This window comes from Ostrea edulis, chromosome 5 (assembly GCF_947568905.1).
Source record: "Ostrea edulis chromosome 5, xbOstEdul1.1, whole genome shotgun sequence".
Taxonomy (NCBI): domain Eukaryota; kingdom Metazoa; phylum Mollusca; class Bivalvia; order Ostreida; family Ostreidae; genus Ostrea; species Ostrea edulis.
Genome location: NC_079168.1, coordinates 33328136 through 33353946, shown reverse-complemented (window position 1 = coordinate 33353946; position 25811 = coordinate 33328136). Strand labels below are relative to the sequence as shown.

General features: G+C 35.4%; 1 protein-coding gene across 1 annotated transcript in view; it reads right to left on the bottom strand.

The window, feature by feature from the left end:
- The window catches only part of LOC125651630 (uncharacterized), a 35413-nt gene extending 17275 nt beyond the window's left edge, over nucleotides 1–18138 (bottom strand). The window contains exons 1-8 of the mRNA XM_056165838.1: nucleotides 18030–18138; nucleotides 6790–6856; nucleotides 6364–6526; nucleotides 4552–4718; nucleotides 3902–4028; nucleotides 2416–2563; nucleotides 2215–2326; nucleotides 951–1074 (exon numbers count right to left, since the gene is read on the bottom strand). Coding sequence (XP_056021813.1) covers nucleotides 951–1074; nucleotides 2215–2326; nucleotides 2416–2563; nucleotides 3902–4028; nucleotides 4552–4718; nucleotides 6364–6526; nucleotides 6790–6825 — 877 coding nt within the window. The 5' untranslated portion in view covers nucleotides 6826–6856; nucleotides 18030–18138. The remainder of the gene's footprint in view (nucleotides 1–950; nucleotides 1075–2214; nucleotides 2327–2415; nucleotides 2564–3901; nucleotides 4029–4551; nucleotides 4719–6363; nucleotides 6527–6789; nucleotides 6857–18029) is intronic.
- Between the last annotated feature and the right edge of the window lie 7673 nt (nucleotides 18139–25811).

The following is a 25811-nucleotide window of genomic DNA, read 5'->3' as shown; positions in this document are numbered from 1 at the left end:
GTTTACTTCTGGTATGTCCAGGGATCCCTGTTTTCCTTCCTATTTAAAATTTTGAATTCTTTATGGCAGTTGTGATATTGATCACTGTTCGTTAACTTCACCATTTCATATTAAAACAGCACATAAATCTGTCAGAATTCGAAAATTGACCACTTATAATAGAGGAGTATCCAGCTGTAGATGAAGCGATATAACTTTTGACCTATATATAGCGGTTAGTGTTCTAAGTCACCGCCATCACTCGAAATATGAATATATTATAAAAATTAAAATACTGTGCATTTCGTGTAACAGCATATCTGAAGAGTTTCATTTACAAAGGAATATCATGAAAAACAAGAGGTACTGTGAGCAATGCTCACTAAGAATACCCCCCGCTTACCCCAATCTCCCAAAGGGTGTTCCATGCGATGAAAAAAGCCGTTAAAGAATTTAAATGGAAACCATATTGCTACTTTGATGTCCAGTGCACGTGACCTTTGACCTTTTGACCCCAACATCCATATGGAACATCTTCATCCCATGGGTAGTCCATATGTATGATATGGTGACTGTAGGTGGAAAGGATAACGCTTTAGAGCCCGGAAACCATATTGCTACTTCGATGTCCAGTGCGCTTGACCTTTGACCTTTTGACCCCAAAATCGATAGGGAACATCTTCATCCCATGGGTAGTCCATATATATGATATGGTGACGGTAGGTGGAAAGGATAATGCTTTAGAGCCCGGAAACCATTGCGTCTATAGATGGACGGACGGACGGACAGACAGACGGACAACCCGATTCCAGTATACCCCCTACAACTTGTTGCGGGGGGTATAATAATTTCAGGATTCGAAATGAATCAATTCTTGAAATATAATGTCTACTGCCATACAATGATGTTGCCTACATTGTAAAAATAAAGCTTTATCTGAAACACCAATAAACGTGCATATATAGACAAACCTTTGTTCTCATCAGTTTTCCGATCGCTTGACGTTTTATCAATTGCCCAACAGCGAACAATAGATTCGCCGACAGTGTTCGAAAGTACTAACGGGTCATCCCTGTCCACATCAAAAGCAGCCACCTGTAGAAAGAAGCATTATACAGAGTGAAAAAGTGAAGATAACAAACAGTGATCAATCTCATAACTCCTATAAAACAGCCACCTGTAGAAAGAAGCATTATACAGAGTGAAAAAGTGAAGATAACGAACAGTGATCAATCTCATAACTCCTATAAAACAGCCACCTGTTGAAAGAAGCATTATACAGAGTGAAAAAATGAAGATAACGAAGAGTGATCAATCTCATAACTCCTATAAAACAGCACTTGTTGAAAGAAGCATTATACAGAGTGAAAAGGTAAAGATAACGAACAGTGATCAATCTCATAACTCCTATTAAGGTGAAGATCAATATCATACCTCCTATAAGCAATACAAAATAGAGAATTGGACAAATCCGGATCCCTGGGCATACCAAAGGTGGGATAAGGTACCTAGAAGGAGTAAGCTTCCCCTGTCGACCGGTCACACCCGCCGTGAGCCCTATATCTTGATCAGGTAAACGGAGTAATCGGTAGTCAAAATCAGTGTGTAAATAAGAATTATACAGATTATACTGTAACCTGACACCGGTGTCACTCTGTTCTGTGTCATTAATTAGAAGAGACTGTGAACGTCGGTTGTATAGAATATAAATTGATCTAGAATGTTGTCCAATGTAATATACATGCAGTGGCGTAGCTTCCATTGAGGCAACCGAGACAGCTGCCTCGGTAAAAAAAAAAACAACACCTTTTACGTCGTTAAAATGTCGATAGCTTCTGGGGGGCGTAGCCCCCCAGACCCCCTGCCTCGGTAATATTCGAACCCAAGCTACGCCTATGACATGCAACACTTTTTCGGGGGTTAAATATTTTTCATAACTTTATTGTTTTCAGCATTTAGAACAGCGGGATTTTGCAAAAGAATTGTCGTGACTTTATTGGTTTTGAATTGCCATATATAGTGAAACTAATACCTGCATAAACAGAATATTCTTTTCATTCGCTGGATTAAACAAGCGCCAGAATATATCTCCTGTATTACATCTCTTTTCATCTTTTAGAATACGTTTTTAAATTCGGTGGGGGTTTTGTTTTGGAACTTACATAGGTAACATTAAATGAATACATTGTAAGAAAGATATGATTGCGAGATCTGAAGTTAACAAATTTAGGATACCAAATCTTTCCTGTCCTTGATCCTCGTCAAATATTCCTGGAGTTCGTTGAAGCTTTCGCTGTTAAAACGAACACCAAACAGTAGACTCGCCTTCAACACCAGATTGTCGTTGCTGTGATAGATAATACACGTGTTAATCAATTGTATATTTTTTACATGTATCTCTCGAAATTTTACGGAGAATACAAACGCACGACGCACTCGTCAAGAAAATCCAGAATAAGGTCCGCAGCTTTCCCCGATCCCCTGATGATGATGACGGGGATTTTTCTTTCTAGGGCGCCAGCTATGTGTCTGATAGTAGAGATGTCCCCTTCACAGGCTAATATTGCTACCGGAACTGGCATTTCTGTATTAATCAAACATCATCAACATTTCTACTCACTTAGAATCATGGTTTCTATATATGCAGTTAAACAATGATTTCCGCTATTTGCCATACAGTAAATGCATTTAGATTTTATATGAAAGCTAAACAAAAAAAATTGACTAATTTTAAATACATGCTGACGGTGTTATCGCTCGGCGATCGTAGCTACATGTGCCTGGGGTCCCGCCTATACTAGGGTCTCTAACATTTAGTATTCTACAACTTGGGCATCGTCGGTTACCCACGGGTGTTTCTATTCGATTATCTCCATCTTCATCATGAGCATAAGCGACGTCATTTTCATCGTATATTTGCTAAATAATACACAAATCAAAGTCCAAATTTTGCTGCAAAGGTTGCAAATATTGCGAACTAATGATAAGCATTTACACTTATGTTTAAAATGAAATAAACACAAATTCCTGTCGGTAAATACGATTTTCTGACAGCGTTTTCGCTCTACCGACTCTCGCTTCAGAACAAAAATCGTCGCTAATCGACCACCTTGCATTTTATAAGAGTGTAAAACAATAGAAAATAGAATTACTCATCGAATCACATTCTTACATTTTAATTAAAATCTCAACAATTGCTTGCATCGAGACAACTTACCATCTATGCATGTGAAATTTGGGTATCGATTGCATACCGGAAATCGATCTCTTTTGATTTCTATACATAATCTCTTGTTATGCAATTGATCGATTAGCAGGCGTGAATAAATAGGAGACATATTTCAAGCCCTATAAAATCTGTAAAATCCAGGAGCTTCCGGGCGCTTCGCCTCCTGCCCCCCCCCCCCCCCCCCCCCGGGCACCGGGGGTCTCAAGGCGGCCCCCAGACCCTCTGCTTCATAAAGAGGCGCCCCCCGTAACTGCAATTCCTGGATCCGCCCCTGCTGAGGACAGATATCCCTAGAACATTACTTATGAAATATTGTATTTACAAAGAATTGAATAAAAGCTTTAAAAAAAACCAAATGTTCAACATTTATACGCCTTATCTACATGATATCTGCGTTTGTGAATTGCAACTTATTCCCATTCCAATTCAAAACACCTTTGAAAAAAATTGTACTTAAAACCCCTCATAAATTCATTTAGTTTACAATCTAAAACTCAATCATTACCAGTGTGTTTCAAAGTAGTAAGTGGTTGATTCAGGATAGGTTTTAGTTTGTCTAGTTTTACCATGTCAAAGATCGCTCCCCCTGTGTGTTAATTAAACCCACTGTTTTCAATAGAGTTAATCGGTGAAATCAGATGAATATAGCTTCTGTACACCATTTAAAAATTTGCTTTGTATTCGAGAACCTACTTAAATCAATTGAATGACTGAAGAAGGCCACTTCCTGGTTGGAAATATATTCTTCAAAGTCCAACAAAAACTGCTCCTTATCTCGTGGATCAATGGTACAGTTCCACTGTGTCAAATCCGACGGCGCCTTCACAAGTTCAAATGTATTAATTAGATAACCTGTCCAAACCTGACTGCATTATGTCATTAATGTCTTTTTAAAAAATACAAACTTAGAGTTGAAAGTAATTATAGAATTGGCATGTAAAACTGATCATAAAAAAAACAGCAATAAAATCACGCAGTTAACAGCACTTGCTACAATCAGTTTTCAGTAACATAAAAATGAAACCTAAATTTATGCTTTTATAAGTACAAATGTATAATGAATACAATTTAACGTATGGAATATAATTTATTCCCATGATTTCTCAATAAAGTCCAAAACATTGGGGACAATTTGTACAGATTTAAATACGGAGGGTGATATGTTTCAAATTTTAAACATAGGAAATGTACAAGTCCCTCGTCTTTTAGGAATTTTATTTTGTACTTACCACAACCAAATTAAGCCAAAATACATAATATCAACTCGTGAGTGCATTTTCTCTTGTTTGCATCAAGTGTCCATAACTAAACCATTCGTGAAGTATACCTGTATAAATACTCACTATAGCCCTTTTCCCAGCAATGCTAATTAATTTCACGTGTCGTTGAAGATTGGAGATGTCTTTTCCACTGCTTTGTGAACCAAACTCTGAGTCGCTATATTTTCTGTAGGCATCGCGTACTATTGATGATACGCCATAGTCATGTCCTCGATAGAGAATCCATGTATCTATAGGAATGGTAAATAATAACAAGAAAAGTGACCAGTCGTCTCCACGATAGATTAACATGTCTCCAGGACGCAATCTGAAATTCTGCTGTAATCGGAGATTCGAGGACATATCTTTTGGTCTGTCCATCTGTCTGTCCACAAAAACTTGCTTGAACATTGGTCTTAGTTTAGAGTGAATGGTGATAGGGCTTTCGCATTTCACATACGTATTCCTAGTGTGTCTGTGTGAGGCTGAGTATTTGTATACATAAATACAAAAGTAACAGCTACATGCTATTATAAGACAGTAATAGTTTGCCTTCGAATATACTCTTTACCGTACTTGTCTAATTAGCAAAGAAGCCACAATAGTCACCATAAAACATACTGTATACCACATACATATAGTATATTCTTGCTGCGTGTGTTAAGATACATTGAATATTCTGTTTGGCAAGTGTCCTAGGGTCATCTCAAACCCTATAATTGTTGAAATATATTTGACTGCACTTTTTGGCACTCTGTTTTCCCTAAAATAGATCTTAAAATTCATTGTTATTTCGGATTTTAAAAAATTTCGGCTGAGCATCACTGAAGAGATATTATTTGTCGAAATGCGCATCTGGTGCATCAAAATTGGTACCGTATAAGTTTTACATTTAAAACAATTCAGGTCCTGACCCCTAAGTCATATTATTGTGCTGCACCTATCAAAATGCATTGAGTATTCTGATGGACAGGTGCATCGGGGTCATCCCAACCCCCATCATTTTTTCGATTGTTCAAATGTCTTTAAAATGGTTAAAACAAATACATTCTTCGTGAACATGACAAAATACACTGAGCACCAGGTTTTGTCCGTCGTTTTACTACTCCATTTGCCCTTCAAGTTGAAAACGTAAATTCCGGAAACTTGTTACACATTTAAAGGACACCAACAATCATCTCTCAAACGAGTATTTTGGCAACTGCATAAAATGTAAGAGGAGTCCAGCGAACCAAAAAATAAATAACGTCCTTTTGTCGCCCATGTGGACCCTAGGGTGAAAATGTCGAAACCGTATTGCACATCTACAGGATACCACCAATCATCTTCCATGAGATGACTTTGGTTTTTGTGCAAAATGTCAAAGGAGGGTTGGGAACCAGGTTTTAGTAGAAAAAACATCGATTTTAATTCCAGGGTAAATTTGAAAATTCCGAAATCTGACTGCACATCAACAGGACACCACCTATCATAATCCTTAAAATTAATTGGTTACTCCTTGAAATAAAAGAGGGATTTGAGAAAAAAGAAAGTGTGATGTGCGCATGACGAAGAAAAAATTACAATCCATCTTTCTAGCTAGCTAGCTACCTATATTAAACGTCTTTCGTTTCTGATACTCGATTCTGGAGAAGAACATGTTAAACGTCGTTGGACCGAGAATTGAACTCGGAACCTCCCGATGGCGACTGCGAGGAGAGCTTACATGTAGCTACCCTCGAAAGAAATCAATATGAACAAAGTGAAATTTCCATACATACAATGTACATGTATACTCTGATCTTTAAATGAATAAATTATTATTATTGATGTATATGTTTGCTATGCACATTGTTCGACAAGTCTTGTTCAACAAAGTTTTAATTTCAGTATGTAATATTGGTTTGATATCAATACCTCCTCCACTTTTGGCGGCCTCAATGAGGGCTGTCTGAAACACTGTCTTGGCCCAGGGTCTAGGGACAAAGCTATTGGAATCACCTATCACCGAAAACACCATGGTTGGTGTGGAGTTAACTTTGCTTTCGATTTCATTCCAAGATTCCTTGATTTCCAGTAACTGAATAAAAATTAATTCCTAAAGATTGCACAAAAAGTTTTACTTGTTCAATATTTTTATTTCCAATTATTTCTCATTGAGCGAATTTTACTTTCATACTTTTTAAATATGGTTTCATACTTTTTAAATATGGTTTCATACGAAAAAATTGGTGTGGAAAAAAGCGTAATTTTAAGTAAAACTTTCCACATCTTTCTTTCATTTGTACGGGATTTCAGTTTTAGATTTTTCTGAAATTTAAGATCATTTCCTGTCGTTCTTACCTGGCTTTTGCAGCCTTCCACTGATGTCTCACACATCCCTGATCCTTGTCAAATGAATAATAAAAATCTAAAACAATGAAACAAGATTTCGGGATATTAGTCAGTTTCACTATAAAGTTAATATGTATACATATTCATTTTTTTTTTTTTTAATTTAAAACAAAATTAAATATCGCATCTTTATGTTTTGACAAAATTATACAAAACTGATAGTCCAGTGATGTGTTTACAGTTAATTTGTAATTTCTTTAGAGCTCCCCAAGCACCAGACCCTGACCCAGATTTTCATTCTTTTGGTAGAGACATCCTTACTTATCGTGGTTTACACGCAGTTACTCGGCTAGATGTCACTAATTCAAAGCCGCAAAGAAAACTGTCACAACGAAAGGTATGCCAATTTCAGTGGGATTAAATCTTCTGATTGAATTAATATCAGATAACACTTTTCATAGTTAAATTGTACATGATGGCTATTATCCAATTTTACAAACATCACAATGACAACGATCTAACATATGCAATAAATAGCTGAGAATTCGAGTTTGAATTACGTGTTGTTGAATAGCGAGGTGAACTTAAGTTTTATTTTGATGGCAATTATAAACATACACACAAAAGTGTTTTGATGTGTAAATTTCAAAGATAAGCAGGGAGAGGTATGAAAAATTATTTGCCTGTATTTTTCTTTTACTTGGTAAAATCTTAGTCAAGAGGGCCCTCAATGAAAAGGTAAAAATAACGAACAGTCTCCAATCTTACAACTCCTATAAAGATTTATAAAATTCAGAGTACGGTAAACAGAGGACATACCAGAGGTGGGATCAGGTGCCTAGAAGGAGTAAACATCCCCTGTCGACCGGTCATACCCGCCATGAGCCCTATATTTTGATCAGGTAATCGGAGTAATCCGTAGTTATAAGCAGTGTGCAAAGACTATGAAACATGTCAGACAGCAGCTTTCCCAATGACAGATTGTAGTAAATACAAATATGGTTCTTGTCATTCTCGGAAGGTAGGGTTATGGAAGAGTTACCTCCCCTGAAAGTCAGTTAAAACTTATCACATTTCTTTTAACGTTCTCTGAAATTAATTTCTATCTGAAATTCACAAATACAATGGGGAACGGATACTTTTTCAATAATTGTTAGGTCATTTGAGTCACCTATTGATATCTGTTTTTTGTCTTCTCGTAGGGCGGTCGTAAATAGTTGAATATTTTCAGCTTCTCTTGACCAACTTTAACCACTTTTGGAATATAGCATCTATGAGTAAAGATGAACGCAATTTTTAACTCTATGAACCCTGCCTCCCCGGGACCTGAGTGGTGGGACCAATACCATCAAAATCAATGCAATCTTCAAAAATCTTCTTCACTCTTGGACATGAAACAAGTCGAACTGTTTGCATGATTATGATACGCAATGAATCCTCTACCAAAATTGGGAAATTCATGACCCTGGGTCCCGGGATTAAGGTTTCATGCTCCAGAATAGGACTAAGTCGGTTACATATTGAAAATGCATTATATCTTAGAAAAAGTTCTTCAATTTTGGATATCAAGGATGGAGATTGTTTGCATACTTATAATGAGTACTCAAGCCTCTACCACAATTCTGAAATTCATTGCCCCTTTGTATACAGTTCAGACCCGATGCTGGGCTGAATTGGTCATATACATATATTAGATAAACATCTTTACGTCTGGACATCTAGGAAGTAAAACATTTGCCTGATTAGAATGAGTACCTAAGCTTCTACCAAAATTGTGAAATTCACGACTCCTGGGTTTAGGCCCCATGGTGTGGCTGAGTTCATCATACATGTATGAAAGATGAAGATAACGAACAGTGATCAATCTCATAACTCCTGTAAGCAATACAAAATAGAGAGTTGGGCAAACACGGACCCCTGGATATACCAGAGGTGGGATCAGGTGCCTAGGAAGAGTTAGCCGGTTGACAATACATTAAACATGTATCTTAGACAACCCTCTTTGCTTCTGGACATCAAGGAGGCATATAATGACTCATCTACTAAAACTGAACTTTATGACTATTGCGTTCATGTCATATATTATTACAAGAACAAGTAAACATAATTGATTGTATATTGTTTATCGTCCCACGCGAGAATATTTCACTCATATGGAGACGTCACCATTACCGGTAAAGGGCTGCAAGATTAAGGCCTATGCTCGGCGGTTATGGCTTTTGAGCAGGGAGGGATATTTATCGTGCCACAATTGCTGTGACACGGGGCCTCGGTTTTTGCGGTTTCATTCGAAGGACCGCCCCATTTAGTCGCCTCTTACGACAAGCAAGGGGGTACTGAGGACCTATTCTAACCCGGATCCCCACGAGACCAAGCAAACATGGAGTTTTCCATTGAATATCCCTAGAGTAGGAGGATTAACTGAAAGTAGCATGCAGTCAAAACGGGTTATTCTAAAAAGGAATCGCTTGAAAAATAATATTCTGAGTAAAATGATGTTGAGAAATACTTAGCATTAACAAAACCGACCAGATATGGTACAACAGAGCATATCACATTCTAAAATCCGTATAATATGTCATATCAGCCCAAGTGGCTCCATATCAGCCCGAAGGCCGTATCGTGGGACGAATCATATTGATCACGATAGACCGATATACAGGTAAAATCGCACATCCCTGGTAAAAACTTTGGTACATTGATTTTCCATGGTTGAAACTTTGATACGTTGATTGTTACAAGGAAATGTGTAATTTCCGGATTGATCTGCATTTTTGCACGACGGTTTGATGTGTGATATGGATTTCCGGACCAGTCGTTAATATTATTAGTTGTGTAGACACTTAGAGGAATAATATGAAAATATATGGGGTCCTTGAAAAAAAATTATATTTGGCGATGTTATGTCTCTACGAAAGCCGGATAGTCTCATATTTGAAAAAGTAAAAAAAAAATTAACTCGTTATAACGAGTTAGTATCTCGTTATAACGATTTAATATCTCGTTATAACGAGTTAATTATCTTGTTATAACGAGTTAGTATCTCGTTATAACGACTTAATTAACTCGTTATAACGAGTTAGTGTCCCGTTATAACAAGTTAAGTATCTCGTTATAACGAGTTAGTATCTCGTTATAATGAGTTAAGTATCTCGTTATGACGAGTTAGTATCTCGTAATAACGAGTGAATCATCTCGTTATAACGAGTTAATTATCTCGTTATAACGAGTTAGTATCCCGTTATAACGAGTTAGTATCTCGTTATAACGAATTAATTATCTCGTTATAACGAGTTAGTTATCTCGTTATAACGAGTCAGTTATCTCGTTATAACGAGTTAAGTATCTCGTTATAACGAGTTAAGTATCTCGTTATAACGAATTAGTATTTATGGAGGGCCTGTACTTTACAAAATTTCGACAAACTGATTAGAAATTATTTGAATTGCATATGATTATTTCATAATATTGTGCAAGTTTTTATTTGTCGTAAAGATGACAAGTAAATGTTAGTTATTGCTTATCTACTTATACCTACTTTCCCTTGTCAAAAATAAATGTAAATTGTGTCGTTTTGATAACAAGTCGAGTAAATACAACAATGGCAAAATGTTTGAGCTAGTTTCATATTTGAGCAAAAATCGGCCAGCCTAGATGCTGATGATTCTTTTGAGAATATAAATATATTTATAAATATTATGCAAGATTGTTAGTACAAGAACTAAAGTCCCCTTCCCCCTTTTTAACAGTGTTGATTTACCGTTATTTTCTACATTAAAAACTTTCTTTGCAATCCAAAGTAAGATAGTTTGGGTTATTCTCCCTTTTATTTCCTTTTTTCAAAGTATATCGAGTGTTAAGGATGTAGGTTTGAACAAGTAGAGGTAACGAACGTTGACGTTCACACAGCCGTGAACCCTTTATCTGTAAGAAATACAAGATTCCGATGGTCTATCATGTCAGATACGGGACTGGTACGATCCGCGTAGCGGCGAGTGATCAGTCCCGTATCTGACATAATAGACCATCGGAGTCTTGTACCTTACTTAAAATAATGTTCTGTCTAAAACAGTACTTCTCATAATATTGGCCTGCTCTTAATAATACTGGACTATGTTCAGTACAGTATGAAAAATAAAGTACTGTCAAGACAAAGAACTAACGTCACAACAATATTTTAATGATCAGGTAAACAAGTAATCCGTGGTTTGAAATTACTCTGTAAAGAACGTCCTACCAATTGATATAATGAATTGAACTCATGTAGAAAAGGATGAATACTCGCTAAACCCCGCCCCCACCCCCTCTGATTACAATATTGTGGGTGTGCTTTCACTTGCGCCCACCCCATCCCGGATTTTAAAGTTTGGATTTTCATTCTTTTTTATTTGATTTTGCTTGTCAAGAATTACATGTATAGACAATTGTGACGTCAACTTCTCAGAAGATTACCCCTACCACTTCTCTCACTTTGAAAACAGTTCTACGTGCTTGAATTATCAATCCACCAATAAATAATAGAATCATTCATGGGTCAAATGCTGTCTGATGTGTTTCATACCAATTGTTAGGTTATTCTTGATGCGCGGATTCTGACTACGGATTACTCCGTTTACTTCATCAAGATATAGTGCTCTTGGCGGATGTGACCGGTCGGCAGGGGGTGCTTACTCCTCCTAGGCACCTGATCCCAACTCTGGTATATGCAGGGGTCGGTGTTTGCCCATTTTAAAATTTGTATTCCTTATAGGAGTTATGAGATTGATCACTGTTCGTTATCTTCACCTTTTCATGAAGATAGAGCAGGTAGCAGGACATATCTGTCTTGCAAAGAAAATTAATACTACATGTACTTTAAATTCATGCTTTTAATAGACCCAAGCCAACAGCAGATTGGATTTATTTATGTTATATCACCATAAAAAAGGTATAACCGATAAGTAATATATTTACTTACAAACATCGGTAAATTAATATACAGGGTATTGTGGTGATTTACTTTTACAGCATACACGCTTTTTTACCAACATTTACGAAGTTGATATGTGTTTTTTACTCTGAAAAATCTAGATTAAGAACACATTTTCAGATTTTCTTAATGGTTTTTTTTTTTTTTTATTTCTTTAAGTACATGTAATTGTATTATTGCAACGACTTGTTTAAAAACTAATCTTAGATTTCAGGAACAATCTTGAGAAGGACCTACAAAGTTTCCATAATATATCTTGTTATTGGAAGCTTATTATCTCGTTATAACGAGTTAATTATCTCGTTATAACGAGTTAATTATCTCGTTATAACGAGATAATTAACTCGTTATAACGAGATACTAACTCGTTAATTAAGATAATTAAGTTGTTATAACGAGATACTAACTCGTTATAACGAGATAATTAAGTCGTTATAACGAGATACTAACTCGTTATAACGAGATAATTAAGTCGTTATAACGAGATAATAACTCGTTATAACGAGATAATTAACTCGTTATAACGAGATACTAACTCGTTAATTAAGATAATTAAGTTGTTATAACGAGATACTAACTCGTTATAACGAGATAATTAAGTCGTTATAACGAGATACTAACTCGTTATAACGAGATACTAACTCGTTAATTAAGATAATTAAGTCGTTATAACGAGATACTAACTCGTTATAACGAGTTAGTTATCTCGTTATAACGAGATAATTAACTCATTATAACGAGATAAGTAACTCGTTATAACGAGATACTAACTCGTTATAACGAGATACTAACTCGTTATAACGAGATAATTAATTCGTTATAACGAGATAACTAACTCGTTATAACGAGATAATTAAGTCGTTATAACGAGATAGCTAACTCGTTATAACGAGATACTAACTCGTTATAACGAGATACTAACTCGTTATAATGAGTTACATTTTTTTTACTTTTCAAAAATGAGCCTATCCGGCTTTCGTATGTCTCTTACTAACCTAATATTTTCAATATGCCCCTTCCATGTTGTTTACTGACCACACATGTGTACTATGACGTCATGAGGTTACATATACCCTGTCACTGGAGTCAGCGAATATTATGACGTCATAGGTATACAAAAAGAAATGAATTGTTTTGAATCTTCAACTTGTTGAAAAACTTTTTATCCCATTGTTGATGGTTTAAATGTTGCAGCCACTTTTTTTTTTTTATTGTTGTATGTTTGATAAAATATCTCAAGAATACATACATTGCCGTCATTTATTATGACAGTTGTACATTAGAAAAGCATCAAGAATGAATAATGTCAATATGCCTTTTCTGCAGCTACTTAGAGGGGTAATACGGAAATATATGGGGTCCTCGCCCAATATGATCGTTTTTCAAGGACCCTATATATTTCCGTATTACCTCTCTAGGGAAAAGGAACTAACTAATAATGTAGTATTGGTTTCAGCCAATGAAATTCCAAGATTTTTATCAGAGGCAGGATAAAATATGTCTTACGGTGTGAACGTGTTTGTACAAAATGTATTGGCATTAGTATGAAAAGGTGAAGATAACGAACAGTATCTATATCTATAACAGGACAAAACATATCCCGTAGTTAGCACCTAACGTGTGAGGACAGAGCTCTATCAAAGCATCCTAACATGCACCTTAATGCATGACTTTAGACATTTGATCCGCCTATTCATTGAACTCGGGAAATATAAGGATATTGATGTTAACGTTGCATTGTGACGTCATATTCAGTATCAGTATTTAGCCATTCGGCAAACTTCGGCAGATTCCGGTACCCTAGATGGAGTCGACCGAGGTGATCCGAGTGGGTGTTTAGCAAACATAGGAGACATGATGCAATCGCGTTAATCGAGGAGAGATTATACATGATTAAGAAAATAAGATTTACATGCTTTTACGGATTTTATGTATCATCTCAGAACGACGTGAACTAGGGTAAACGAGATTCAAAATGGAGAAATACATGTCCAAGCGCTTGTATTCGAATCAACGCCATTTGGACCAAAATGTTCAAGTTCCATAGGTATGGTTTAAGTTTTGATTAGTTTTCAATATTTTCCTTTTAAACATGTATGTACGTGCTACCTTTAGGGCAAGATCTGCTCTCACGGCCCGAGAGCTTCGCCCTCTATTAACTCTTTATCAAAAATGGAAATAGGCCGAATTATGAAATTTTTCATATGCATTAAATGTGCAAGTACTGCGAACGTAGTATACAAATGGAAAGGGGAATAAAACTTCAGAGCGTGTTTTTCAACGAACTCGAACGGATATTGCTATTGTTTTTATCGTTTCCTGAATTACCTTGACCTTTGAGATAGCAACCTTTTTCCAAACAAAATTTACTACTGCGTCAAGTTTGATAAACTTCCATTGAACAATTCGAAAGATATGAGTTTGGACAAGTGAATAAAGTGCCAAATCATAATTATCCTTCATTGGAAGTTTTCTTAGAGCATGAAAGGTGAAGATAACGAACAGCAATCAATCTCACAACTCCTATAGGGTTCACGGCGGGTGTGACCGGTCGACAGGGGGTGCTTACTCCTCTTAGGCATCTGATCCCACCTCTGGTGTATCCAGAGGTCCGTGTTTGCCCAACTCTTTATTTTGTATTGCTTACAGGAGTTATGAGATTGATCACTGTTCGTTATCTTCACCTTTATAGGAGTTATGAGATTGATCACTGTTCCTGATCTTCACCTTTATAGGAGTTATGAGATTGATCACTGATCGGTATCTTCACCTTTCATAAGCAATACAAAATAGAGAGTTTGGCAAACAGCATAAAAATGCATTAGTGATGCAATTCATCAAACTGGGGGCAGGAAGTGTCGAAGAAATTTTGGATTATTAATTTAGATAAGCGTTTACTGTCCTATTTTATAGACCAAATAAGATTACATTTTGAGGTTAAAAAGTGTTTGAAATAATTAAATACGGCTGTTATTACTGAAATATATAATATTGAGTAATTTTCATTGAATTTAATTTTTAGTGTCAAAATGACAGGTAATGCCCCATTGAAAACGGGTGTTGCTAAAACGCGGAACGGAAAACGAAACGGAAGACGGAATGGAATTTAAGAATTAGAATGATTAGTGTAGATAAGATAACGCCAAAAACCGGGGGGAAATCATTCCTTTTCATTAAAATCAACAATTTGGGAATTGTTTACATGCGATAAAACAACTTTATCTTAAAATTTTGCATCATAAATTGATTAAGCGAATTAAGTTAAAAGTTTGTATCAGAATTTACCAGGCGTTTTACAAAATTTTTGAAATTTTGACATTGACAGAGGTGTGCAGTGACACTTACATGTACATATATGGGTAGATAATGAAAAGAACACTTGTGGTTTATATACCCACCCACCCCCGTGACAAAACGTCATTTACTATCTATATGTGTGTGCTTACAGCAGGGAGTGTGATATGTATAAAGCAACGATAACTCATAATCTTATTAAGTCAACAAGTTAAATATCTTTTGTTTGATTTATTAGTTTTTTAACTAACAGAGACTTAGTGACCGCAGCACTCCAATCCTAAATAGGGAGGACTTCTGGCAGTTCCTTTCTTAATTAAATACTTGTATATCTTAAAATTTAGATTAGATATGAGATGACTTTTAATTCCATTCAAACATAAATTCTGTGTTAGCCTTTTAGTAATTTTACATATTTTAAAATAAATATGTTGATTCCTCTTACTATGGGTCGTAAACTTCACCTTAGTTTACATTGATTCTGTTTCAATCTTTCTTTCCCGCTGTATCTCTTCAGTTTCAACACTAATCCGCAGGATATCGGCAAATGAGGTAAACCTTTTTTCTACACCGGACTCGTTCGCTTTGAAATTTGATTTGATACATAAATGTATATTGTACCAGGCGTACATGTAGAACTAAATTGAAATTCAGTTATCTTAAACATCTCTAGTTCGATTAAAAGCACGTTCGATTTAAAAAGGCTATGTTTGGGGGAAATTGTTCAAAAAATTATTTAATCTTTTACAATGTTGTTTTCGGGGAGTAGCAGCCAAAATAAAGTAATATAATTTGAAACGGGTTCAATTATAATTCAAGTCTTTTTCAGTATGTTTATCTTATTTGTTTTCTTCATTTGTGAAACAACATACTGTCACAATTTGGGAGGTGGGGTGACAAAGCCGGGGAAAAGAATGGTACCAGCATGTGCTTGCTTAATATTTTTACCAAAACTTACTACGCCAAATCTTAAGCAAGCACATGTAAATTAGTATATTTATCCACAAAATCCACCGTGTTTAAATACATAATAAGAAATGGTGGATTCTGAGGATGACTTCCTGTTCTCTCTGTAATTTCTGCTTTCCTTGTTCATAATAAGCCTTTTGATTTTATAAAATGCTGACCTCCTCATAACATGTTTGCATAAAATATTTTCCGTTTACCGGAACGGTATCCTTTCCGTTCCGCGTTTTAGCAACATCCTTTGAAAACTAGCAAAAAGACACTTTTATAATTTAATTTTACATGTAACACACAATTTGGTTGGTTTCTTTAACTTTAAAAACGTTCTTTATATCGTATAAACAAACTTGCCGTTTAGTCGCGCTCATTAAAATGGCAGATCTTGTCAACAGCTGATGCTGCTGAGGACAAAATGATCCGTGAAACGTCTACACGAAGAACATTATTCAAGTACGAGGAAGTAGTGTATATTTGATGTGAAATTTTAATTGATAGGTCTGAAATCTTCCACACTAGTCTGAATTTAGCTGCTGTCATAGGAAAGAAACCACTCAGTGACCTGGACCGGTAAATGTTCTAGTAAAAATGAACAGGGGAAATCGAGAGAATGATGACGTCTATCTCTGTTACTTGCTTGCAATTTGGCATGCAAGTAGTTAAAGCATTAATCTATGCAGGGAGACCTGCAAATTACGCATAGCACGCGCCTAGTTTAGGATTTTTAGGCATTTGATGCGAGTGAGTAGTTTTTTTTATCTGGTTCAGAGTTAGACCCCTTTCTATAATTTATGGTATCACAGAGTTCGGGCCCAAACAGGCTTAGCCCCTGTGGTTCACACGAAGAATCAGATTTACTTTGTATTAAGTCCGTATGAACGCAGAACGAATCTAATACGAATTAAATGTAGACGCATGCGTCATGGTAAATTTGGGTAACATGCATCATACCTGTGGTTAGCTATGGATATTTGTTATTTCTGAGCGAAAAATTAATTGAAATATAGTAATCACCTAAACATCATGTACAAACAGTATGCCATTAGATAACGTCAGACTAAATCTGTGCTCTGTATAGGCATGCTGAGTAATGTATATGGAAGGAATTGATTTTAGATACGATACCAGTGTTTTAACATGATGACAATATGATTATTTCTTTTCAGATTTTAACAAATATGCCGCTCATTGTTTTTAAAATTTCATACCATATGACGTCAAATAAACATATCCGTAATTAAAAATAACGTCACAACATTAGTCGGCGGAACGTTCCAATCTGTTAACTGGGCTCAAGAAGAAGCAATATATTGTCTTGATTGCAAGGAAATAATAAATGATTTCTTGGGAACCTATAAAACCAAACACGATAAACTCCATGTCTGTAAATTAGTTATATGTGCATTTTAAACATGTACATGTAGCGCACTATGTAGTGTTTTGAACAATTAATTCTGTATGTGCACAATATTCATTAAAATATCTATAAAAATAATTTTTAATGATATAGTCATTTTCATTTATTTCGCGCACCCGTTAATTCAGAAATGCATACGAATTCAATGCTCATGTTTTCTTCGCATTAAATTACCGCCGTGTGAACGCTATTTAATTCGAATTATTTACTTCGCATTGAATTTAATTCGAAGTAAAAATTTAATGCACATCCGTGTGAAAAGAAGTACAATATCTTGAGATTTATCTAGCATAGTTGTTTAAAAAAGCTGCTGGTTAATAAAATCAAAATGCAGAAAATATACTGAAAAAAATTATTTGTTTATGAAATTAGTTGGATTTGAAAGACTTTGTCTATTTTGGGACTTGTAAACTGGAATCAGATCACCATAATGGGATGATCCTAAGAGTCAGATAACACGGTGAATATAGCAGTATTAAAACAAGAATTATTGATGGTTATGTAATTTTGATAAACTTTATTAATATATAACAAGTATATAACTAATAACGTAGAACTGCATCAGAAATTGAAGGAGCTGGGTGAAGTAAACAAGAAATAAAATACCTGTTAGGCTTGAACACTTCCTTCTTACTTCTTACATTCTAGACACTAAATGGAGACGTGGATTAAAACACTCACTTGTATATCGGATAAATAACTCTATTCGACCGGCACCGGACTATTCACTCGTCTTTTATACCCACGAAATGCATATCTCGACAAGATTCGGTTTTAAATTTTTTTAATTAAAATTATTACCGTTATAGAATAAGATAAACCTTGTTATAGCCTCTGTGCTTTATTGTCGGGCAATCCTGAATGGAAATGCACATTTGTGCATTGATATGCACAGATACACTTTGACATGTGATACCAATGAAAGTGATACACATAAGATAACGTTTGTCAGATCAGTTCTTGGTTTAATAATTATCCTAAATGGGTGATTGATTGTTTAGGGTTTAAAGTAGTTTTGACAATATTTCGGTCATTTTACGGCGGTTAACTATGTGGAAAATGTTCGGTATGAAAGAGCTTTGGAGTTTCTCTGACGATTCCAAGTGAGACTACTCTTTTTTGAAAATCGAAGAAATGATCTTTTACAAGGGTGTTGTGATCCTTGACATTAACATCTCATCCGACGGACATTAAAGTTAAAAATATGCAAACAGTTTAAAACAAATATAACATTTCATGTATATAAGCAGTCGTATTCTGTAAAAAATTTGTGATAACTTGATTGTCAATATTTGTAAAAAGTTTTTGCATTGATTGTACATTATCAAAAAGTCTATTTCGTATGGTCGAAAAATCACTACATTCTAAAAACAATGTGATGTACAGTTAATGGACAGTCACAATATATGCATTCAGGCTGAAGTTCTCTGTAAAGTAAGTGAGAATGTGTCTATTTTGATAATAATCAATTCGTCCTGGCGTTTAAACACAGAGTTGTACGATTTGCGTACTTTGTTTTAAATAGAATAAAGTTTATTTGTGTCACAGAAACACCATTGGATTTGCCAAATAGAAATTTTATAAAGCTTTATTTTAGATCAGTATAAGAAATTCCAAAGTGTACAACATCATATTGAAGCGCGTGTTTTGCCGCTTTGTCTGCTTTGGTGTTGCCATGGATACCAATATGACTTGGAATGCAGTGGAACTCAACTATTTTACCTTGTTTAGTTAGTCGATAGTACCGGTGTAAGATATCTAAAATATATGGATGATCAATATCCGTGTTGCTTATTGACTGCAAACAAGACAAGGAGTCTGAGAATATAATATAATGTTTGTTATTAGACATTTTAATTTTGTTGTTAGACATTTTAATTTTGTTATTAGACATTTTGATTTTGTCATTAGACATTTTAATTTTGTCATTAGACATTTTAATTTTGTCATTAGACATTTTAATTTTGTTATTAGACATTTTAATTTTGTCAATACAAAGTTTTATTTTGTCATTAGTCATTTTTATTTTGTCATTAGACATTTTAATTTTGTCATTAGACATTTTAATTTTGTCATTAGACATTTTAATTTAGTCATGCCTTTGCTTAGGCGGAATAAATTGCTTCGTTCGGAAGTCGTGAAGAGAAAACGTCATTTTGATGATTACAGCAACAGCAGCGACTTTACTTTGGTATTTTGAACCCTCTGTATTAATCAAATCTCAGGATTGTTTAGACTGTTTTAATTCGGATAGTTTGGGCTTGACGGAGTCCCCCCCCCCCCCCCCCCCCCCCATCCCCCCCTGATTTTTTGTATTCAGATTGTGGTGTGTCTACTCAGGATATTAACATTTTGTATGTAGGTGTTTCAGAATGAGATGATGGTCCAAAGGTAAATTAGAATCATCTATATGTTTTAACTCGTAGACCGATTGGTTTTATACATGTCTTGTGTTTGTCATATAAATCTTCAAACTACGTATACGGATGAAAAACGCAGTCAATGCAGGGTGTTTAATTCAACTATGTATCGCAAGATATGGTTTATTTTACGATGGCCGAGAGGTGGTTTGTTTCCCTCGTAAACTGTCTACAGGAGAGGTTCGAAACGATCCCGTGTACTGTTAAAATCCTTGATGGTGGATTGCATCAAAAGCTTTAGTATAGGATGTCCATGCCGCTCCATATACCATACAGCCGAAATCTAGTTGACACTGGATTAGCGAGTGATACAGATGTAGAAGATTATCTTTATCTGCTCCTCATTTTGTGTTTGCAACAACTTTATATACATCAAAAGCTTTTGAGCATTGCTATATGTGAAATAAAGAAAAGTTTATTATCAATCAAAGTGCTGATAGTACTGATAGACTGTGGACGGTGGCAAGGGTTGGGAAAAGTTTAGCTGAGGTGAGCTTAAAACAGTACCGCGATTGTAACTACTTGAAAGAGCAATCGTTACATGTAAGGATCATTCATTTTGTAGTAATACTTCAAGAATGATAAAACATGGTTAAAATACATAGGTAGTTTATTCAACCCATCAGAAGAAACATGTACACATAGTTTACAAATTTAGTTTCTAAAACTGAATTAAGATCATGCATTGCAAATGAGCAATATGCTTTCTTATAAGAAAGTGAAAGGAACACGAAACTCATATCTATGCACTGTTTTCCTCTCTGGCTTATAGAGAAATATGTCAGAACTTTAAGAATGATCACCTTGTAAAACGAAGAATGGTATAAGAGTCTGTGAACAATCCATTTTGAAATATTCAAATGATTTCAGCATACATGAAAGGTGAAGATAACGAACAGTGATCAATCTCATAACTCCTATTAGCAATACAAAATAGATAGTTGGGCAAACACGGTCCCCTGGATATACCAGAGGTGGATCAGGTGCCTAGGAGGAGTAACCATCCCTTGTCGACGGGTCACACCCGCCGTTAAAAAGATTTAATGTTAAACCCAAAAGAGACATAAATATTAACGGCAAACTAACAACTCAACTTTATGAGAAACGGGATGATTTTAGCTTCTCCATCGTCAACTTCCCATATTGATGTAGCAATATTCCATTATCGCCTGCATATGGTGTTTACATCTCTCAACTGATTCGATATGCAAGAGCTTGTTCTGCGTATGAGCAGTTTTTAAAGCGAAGCAGGCTGCTGACAAACAAGTTGATGTTGCAGGGGTTTCAACAGTCTTGTTTAATGTCAACATTTCGCAACTTCTATAGTCGTTATAATGATATAGTTTGCCAATACAACCTATCAAACTGTACTTGTGCTTAGACAATCTGATCAAGATATAGGGCTCACGGCGGGTGTGACCGTCGACGGGGGATGCTTACTCCTCCTAGGCAGCTGATCCCACCTCTGGTGTGTCCAGGGGGTCCGTACTTGCCCAACTGTCCATTTTGTAATCCTTATAGGAGTTAAGAGATTGATCACTGTTCGTTATCTTCACATTCCAATCTTTGACGCCTTTATTTATAACAGAACGTTTTCTATTCTATTTTCTCAACGCTTGGTACAAAGAAATTAATCTTACTCCATCAGTTGATCTGGTTGAACAATTGTTTCTGAAATTACTTTTCAAATTTCAAATAATATGGACACTTTGCATGAAAAATATTAAGGACGTGTTTCAGCCGAAGTTGTTTCACTCCGTTGCTAATATTCAAGTATTCCGGGTTTGTTTTAACATTGGCGTTACTTTTGGGAGATGAAACTAAATTGAATGTAAAAACTTTATTTTGAATAGCCTGTAGTTTGTTCTTAAGCTTTTTTGTCAACCCTTCGTACCAAGATGGACATGCATAGTCAATGAAAGGTGAAGATAACGAATAGTGACCAATCTCATAACTCCAATAAGCAATGCAAAACAGACAGATGGGCAAACACGGACCCCTGGACACACCAGAGGAGGGATCAGGTGCCTAGGAGGGGTAATCATCCCCTGTCGACCGTTCACACCCGCTGTGGGCCCTATATCAATATGACACTGAATTAGAGCAGTACCAAGTCATTTTCTGGGCAGTAGAGACAGACACGATTTGTGCCAGCATACAACTTCATGCGTTGATTTGCTTGTATAATAAAAACTCCTAAGTATTTGACACATGATTTACATTCTATTCTAATAACATTATACTCTATGGAAAAATAACTACAATCAAAATTAAAGTTTGAAGTGTGATTCAAACAAAATACTTTCAGTTTGTCCCAGGTGAAGCGACAGTTGGTTGTCTACTAACCAATTATGACAGCTTTTTAACATATATGACAACTTCGTAGCTATAATTTTGCATTAGAATGAGAAAATAAAATGGATGCGTCATCTGCATACAATAAAACTTTGCATTCAGGATCAATACCTGCACTTAGATCATTTGCATATACTAAGAATAAAAGAGGCCCAAGTCAACGCTTGTGATACCCAATATGTAACATTTCCTACTCCAGAACTTGTGTTGTTTACAGTAACAGATTGTGTTATCCCAGATAAATACGATTTAAACCAATTGATTGACTTAACACTGATTACATAAAGTTTTTCATAGAGTATTTCATGATCTAGTGTGTCAAAGGCTTTCTGGAAGTGAAGAAGAATCATTCAAGTGAAAAGATGTTAAGGAACTAGGCAGCTGTCTGTAGGAAACATTTAAACCCTGACTAAACTTCATTGAAAATAATGTCATTGATAATAAAAAAAAAAATTGGAGTTGACGGTATATTGCTTTTTCTAATATTTTAATGATATAGTTTTTAAAATGCTTGCTGGCCTATAGATTTTTGGCTTTAGCCTATCAGCTTTCTTGAAAAGAGATTTTATTCTGGCAATTTTGAGTTCCTTGGAAACAATTTTTTCTGATTTATCAAAAAGTGATGGGAAGCTTAATGATTGGTGCTACATCTTTGAGAGATCGGGCTAATATCCCATCTATAACTGTGTTGGTGGTAACATTAGGACTACAAAGAATGATTTTTAAAAATATTTTTTCCTGTTTTTATAAAACAAACTACTTAAGTTGAATTGTATAAACATTTGGGAGAGGATAGTTTCTCTACAAGCTTTCCTGCAATTGTTGTGAAAAAGAATTTAAGGTGAACTGCAATTGTTTTATTTTCAAAATAATTTTCATCATTAATATCTAAAACAATGTTACCACTAATATTGAAATTTTGTTGATACTCAACCCTTTTAAAACATTATCGCATTTTTGGAGGTTACGTTTATCCTCATTTGTTTTTTCGTTCAAGTAGTCGGACTTTGCTTTGTTACATTACCTATGAACTATATTTCTAATTTTACAATAAGATATGTATTCTTCATGCATTCAAGAATTTCTTCAATTCAATAAATGCTTCTTTCGCAAGTGATTCATTTGTCATTCTTGGTTATTTTTTCTGTTTTATTCTACTTTCTTTCATCGGTGCAACTTTGTCTAAAATGTCCCTTAACATTTCTCTAAAACACCCCATGATTCATTAACATCATTTGCATGAAAACATTTGCTTCAGTCAGCTTCGTTTAAAAATGTTGTAAAATATCTTTCTTATAATTCTTTCTGGAACTTATTTTGACAAGTCCCGTGGAATCCGAGTTAGAATTGGTCCTCAGAACCCCTTTGCTTGTCGTAAGAGGTGACTAAGTGGGGCGGTCCTTCCAATGTGACCACAAAAATCGAGGCAACGAGTCACAGCAAGTGTATCACGATAAAGATCTCTCCCTGCTCAATGGCTGTACATAAGCGCCGACCATAGGCCTAAATTTTGCAGCCATTCACTGGCAATAGTGACGTCTCCATATAAGTGAAAAATTCTCAAGAGGGACGTAAAACAATATAAAATCAGTCACAGATGACATGGATGATTTTCTAGTACAGTAAATAAGAACATGATCGCTGAGACGAACACTGATGACACCAGATGGACATATTTTCTCAGTATTATTACACAGGATATAATCTATTGGAGATTTAGATTTATCAGGTACACGTGTGCGTTCATTGATCAAACGAGTCAGTCCAAATAGACTTTAATGTGTGCATGGAGAAGTTTATTGCTGGTATTCAATGCGCAGATGTTAAAATCACAGGGAAGGATTATTTCACTAATGTCGCTAATCTCTCAATAAAATTTGTCTGTGTTAGGGGCCTATAGCACGTTCCAACAATAGTTGATTTTGCAACAGGACTGTGTACTTATGCTTAAGACAAATAGTTGTGTTAATTAAATTGACAAATCTTTCAAATAAAATACAATATAATAGATATTACTAAAATCCTTTGGCAGTACATAATAAAGTAATCATAACTGTCAAGTTCTAAAAGGTAACCAAGATGGGGAAATTTCCGTACTATATAGAACAAAAATTTGAGAATAAGCCAAACACAGATCACTGGAAACAGCAGAGGTGGTGTAAGATACCTAGCCTCCCTCATTGACTGATCAAACTTTAACGATACCTTCATAAAGTACTAATTCAGCACAGTCTACACGCACACGCGATATATGGAATACATATACTCGGGGTTAAGGCCTAAACTACTACAACATCAAATGCAAAGAACTATTGTGTGTGGAATATCATCATAAGCTTAAACTGTGCTTTGACCTCGTTGTAGGGAGTGATTGGGCGATGACACACCTACTTCCGCTGATGGCGTAGTACTTATGTATATAATAAACGGTTTTAGTCGGTATGTGACTTCCGCTGCTATACGATGTGCCACTGAAATCGTATTCAAAATGGTAAGAACAATTATGCAAGTTTTCTCTTGTAACAATAAAAGCCACGTATTATGGAACAAGGTAGTAAAGTTAATGCTGATGACACAGTAGAAAATCAGATATAGTAGGGATGCAACAATTGATCCAAGAATATTTTCAATATGATGAAAATCACCTTTTCCATCCATAGATATGGACATTTCCTGACATATTTCTTGACAAATATATGGATAGAAATTATTGAATCAAGTTTTCGAATATTAGTATCTTAATCCATCTTATTTCTGCATTTGTTAATAAATGTTACTACTTCATTATTTTACCTGGTATTACTGTCTCTTATCATCGTCTACGGTGTTCTGTTCAACACCTTCGCAGCTGTACTCCCTCGACACACCAGTAAAGGGACATTTAATCTCAGGGGTAGAACGAGTATCACAGATGATGAATCTATGAATGCATCAGCTGCTGGGCAAAATGAAATTCAAGTCATTCATCGAAGATCTTCCGTCGTGAGTGAAGTTTGTTCTTTACTCAATTTTATCATTTTAGATTATTTGCCTACCTATTTGTATTTACTCCCTTTACACCGAAATATGAGGACGTGCTTATCATTGCGGTCCTAGGACTCACATAAATAGCAGAACATATTAAAGCTTTCGGTACCAAATCCTTTATTATCTTGCCTTTAACTGTTGTATCACATCTATGATAAAAACAAAGTTTTATGGAGCACACTTTTCAAAATACATGTATACATTTCGTCAAATTGTGGGTTGGGGAAGGATGTGTTACCGCCGAATTTAATGTTTACTCCTGTCCAAGTTATAACACCATTGATACCGATAATTTCAGAAATAGATTGTAAAAGAACAATGTGAATAATAAATATAATCAGGCAAGTAACATCGTTATTCAAATGGGAGAGGGCACTTGGAGAAGTTGACATCACAATTGTCTGAACATCCATGACTTGTGTGAGCAAAATAAAACATAATAAAAGTTCATCGATTGAATTTTACAATCTCATAACTCTTATAATGTAAAACTTATACGGTACCAATTTTGATGCACCAGATGCGCATTTCGACAAATAATGTCTCTTCAGTGATGCTCAACCGAAATAATACAAAATAGAGAGTT